This window comes from Octopus bimaculoides, chromosome 11, assembly GCF_001194135.2.
Source record: "Octopus bimaculoides isolate UCB-OBI-ISO-001 chromosome 11, ASM119413v2, whole genome shotgun sequence".
Classification (NCBI taxonomy): Eukaryota; Metazoa; Mollusca; class Cephalopoda; order Octopoda; family Octopodidae; genus Octopus; species Octopus bimaculoides.
In genome coordinates, this window is record NC_068991.1 from 66529522 (window position 1) to 66532144 (window position 2623).

General features: G+C 33.8%; 1 protein-coding gene across 1 annotated transcript in view; it reads right to left on the reverse strand.

Annotated features, from left to right (window-relative positions):
• Nucleotides 1-239: 239 nt before the first annotated feature.
• LOC106870542 (cytochrome P450 2B4) overlaps nucleotides 240-2623 on the reverse strand; it is a 16096-nt gene continuing 13712 nt past the window's right edge. Inside the window, exons 6-8 of the mRNA XM_014916665.2 lie at nucleotides 2416-2512; nucleotides 1730-1936; nucleotides 240-804 (exon numbers count right to left, since the gene is read on the reverse strand). Of these exons, the coding sequence (XP_014772151.1) occupies nucleotides 626-804; nucleotides 1730-1936; nucleotides 2416-2512 (483 nt within the window). The 3' untranslated portion in view covers nucleotides 240-625. The remainder of the gene's footprint in view (nucleotides 805-1729; nucleotides 1937-2415; nucleotides 2513-2623) is intronic.

A 2623-nucleotide genomic window follows, 5' to 3' on the forward strand; every position in this document is an offset into this window, starting at 1 on the left:
TTAAAAAGCTTTTAACCATAGGTCTGCTCCAACAGGGTCAAACTTGAAGCAAACCAGAAACAAATCATACACTACCAATTTAATGTGAGAAAGACGCGGGAGAACGTAACCCCTGTGTCTTCTTGTTTCTTCGATTAAACTGAAAGAAAAGGAGACAAACAATGGGCACAGGGGGAAGAACTTGTATGATATGTTTGCTGTATTAAATATTACTATCATTATAATTTCAACAGACTTAGTTATAGTTATCTATAGCTTTATTTTCGTTGAATTATACAAAAGAGTATAGCGCAATTAGCAAAATAGTGAAGGCTCTAACTCGAGGAAATTACAATATCAAAGTTTTAAAGGAAAAGGTAAACATTACTCGAAGTTTTGTCTATTTCTAATCTCTATATATCATGATGCATGCCTACAGATAGTTCTCATGATATATCAGTCTAGGTATATAACCATGTGTGTCAATGTAATAAAATCTAAAGAAAGGAAACATAGACAAATACAATAATTCACGATCGTATTCTGCGAAGATATAGCACCTCAGCTTTCAAAGAGATACATTTTCAGTTATATCTAGTATACCTTGAATAGGTACGCTAAAACACATATATATCACTGACGTATATCACAATGCTGTTGCACGGATATTATCATTCACTGGAACATAAGTGATGCCAAATTGCTTGCCTTCTATTGTCATTGGTGTTTTGGTAGGTTTTTCCAACTGAAATTTCTGTAAGATGTTTGTAAAAGTTATGAAAGCTTCCATATTAGCCAGTGACACTCCTGCACACATTCTTGGACCTACAAATAAAGCAGATGTTACAAATAAAACGATATACATACACGTGTGTTAACATGGGATAAAATTTGAATATATTTACACACACACACACACACACACACGCACACACTCACAAACACACACACTCACATAATACATTTATAATTAAGATATAAACATAGGTTCATTGAATAAATTTAAATATCACAGCTTTTGCATTTCACTATTAATGCTTATTCATCGTACATAAGGACTATGAGCCTGAAAATGGTTTAGAGCAGTAGTCAATATTTACAAAGTTGACAAGCCGTCATTGACTTCAGTTTAGGTGTAAAGATCTTTCCTTTGTGAAGTCGAACAAACTTCCATTCATAGACAAACACGCCCTGACCAAAGTCAGACGTGAGAAATAGATTTTCATGAAACAGCAACCAAGGTTATTTAAATACGCGTGGCGCCTTCTGGATGGCTGTTAATATAAGGCAGGTAACTGTCTCCTCACTGCATGGAAGATAGTCGCAAATTTAAATTTGAAATCGAGGAATCAAGGAATTTTATTCAAAATATTTTACTAGATGTATAAGAAAAGGGAAATAATCGAGGTTTGCTGATAGAAAAACATGACATACTTTGGAAAAACGAAAGACCAAATATTTGTTTAGAGATGATTTAGTAGAATATCAATGCTATTTTGTTGTAATGATAAATATCAATACCTACTTCAAGAAGATTTGAAGTAGATAACTGTTTTGTACAGTGTCTACTAATGTCAAACCAACAATGGCGATTCTACAATATAATAAGCTAAATCTCTCTAAGAAAACATAGATTAAAAAGTCATTAGCTAGTATAGCTCTAGATAGACACAAATGCTGTGTTGGCCACGATTGGCATGCTTTTGATTATAAATTTGCTGTATCATTAGAATCTATTTAAACTACTTACCCAAAGAGAAAGGCATAAAAGCCTCATTTTTCTTTAACTCGTTATTTTCTCCAATCCATCTTTCTGGTCGGAATTCCTCTGGTTTATCCCAATAATCCGGATCAAAATGAGCATTCGTTAACATGAATGAAACAACAGTGTTTTTAGGAATATCATAACCGCCAAGAGTTGTGTCTACCTCTGCAGTGTGTGGAGCACTTATTGGAGCTGGTAAAGAGAATTATTGTAAATATTAACAATGCTGAAATTAACGATAATCTGAAGTGAAATACGTTACTAAGAGCATCACAGTATCTTTGATGATATAATTATTTTGTGACACCTCATAAGCATTAGTTAATATAGATTTGTGTTGAAAGAAGCCAGTGTTGCAACATTAGAGATCTGAGCTTATGTAACACTGGATTGACAAAATGTTGTAATGCAACAATAAAGATTAGAGCTGAAAGAGAATCGTTCATGTCAGAATGAGTTGGCCTATTAGGATGGTAGAACCAACTACGTTTGAGATTATATTGCAAACGAGTTTACTGATATCAAACGGATTTCTCTTAAATGTTTTAAAGTAATGGAACAATACGAATGTAAAAGCTTTGACACGAATATCATTAGCATACTGAATTAAGTTAGACGTGAATTACAGAAGATATTGTTGCATTATAAAAGTTGCATGACAGCCTACTTACCAACTGTCGCAATTCTGTGAATCTCAAGAAGAGTTGCTGCAACGTATGTCATATGTGGTTTGTCTTCCATTGTAACAGGTCGGTTCAGATTGGTGATCTGAAAAAGATAAGCCATTACAAAAGACATAATTCATACATTTATATATACAAACATCTCTCTCTCTCTCTCTCTCTCTCTCTCTCTCTCTCTCTCTCTCTCTCTCTCTCT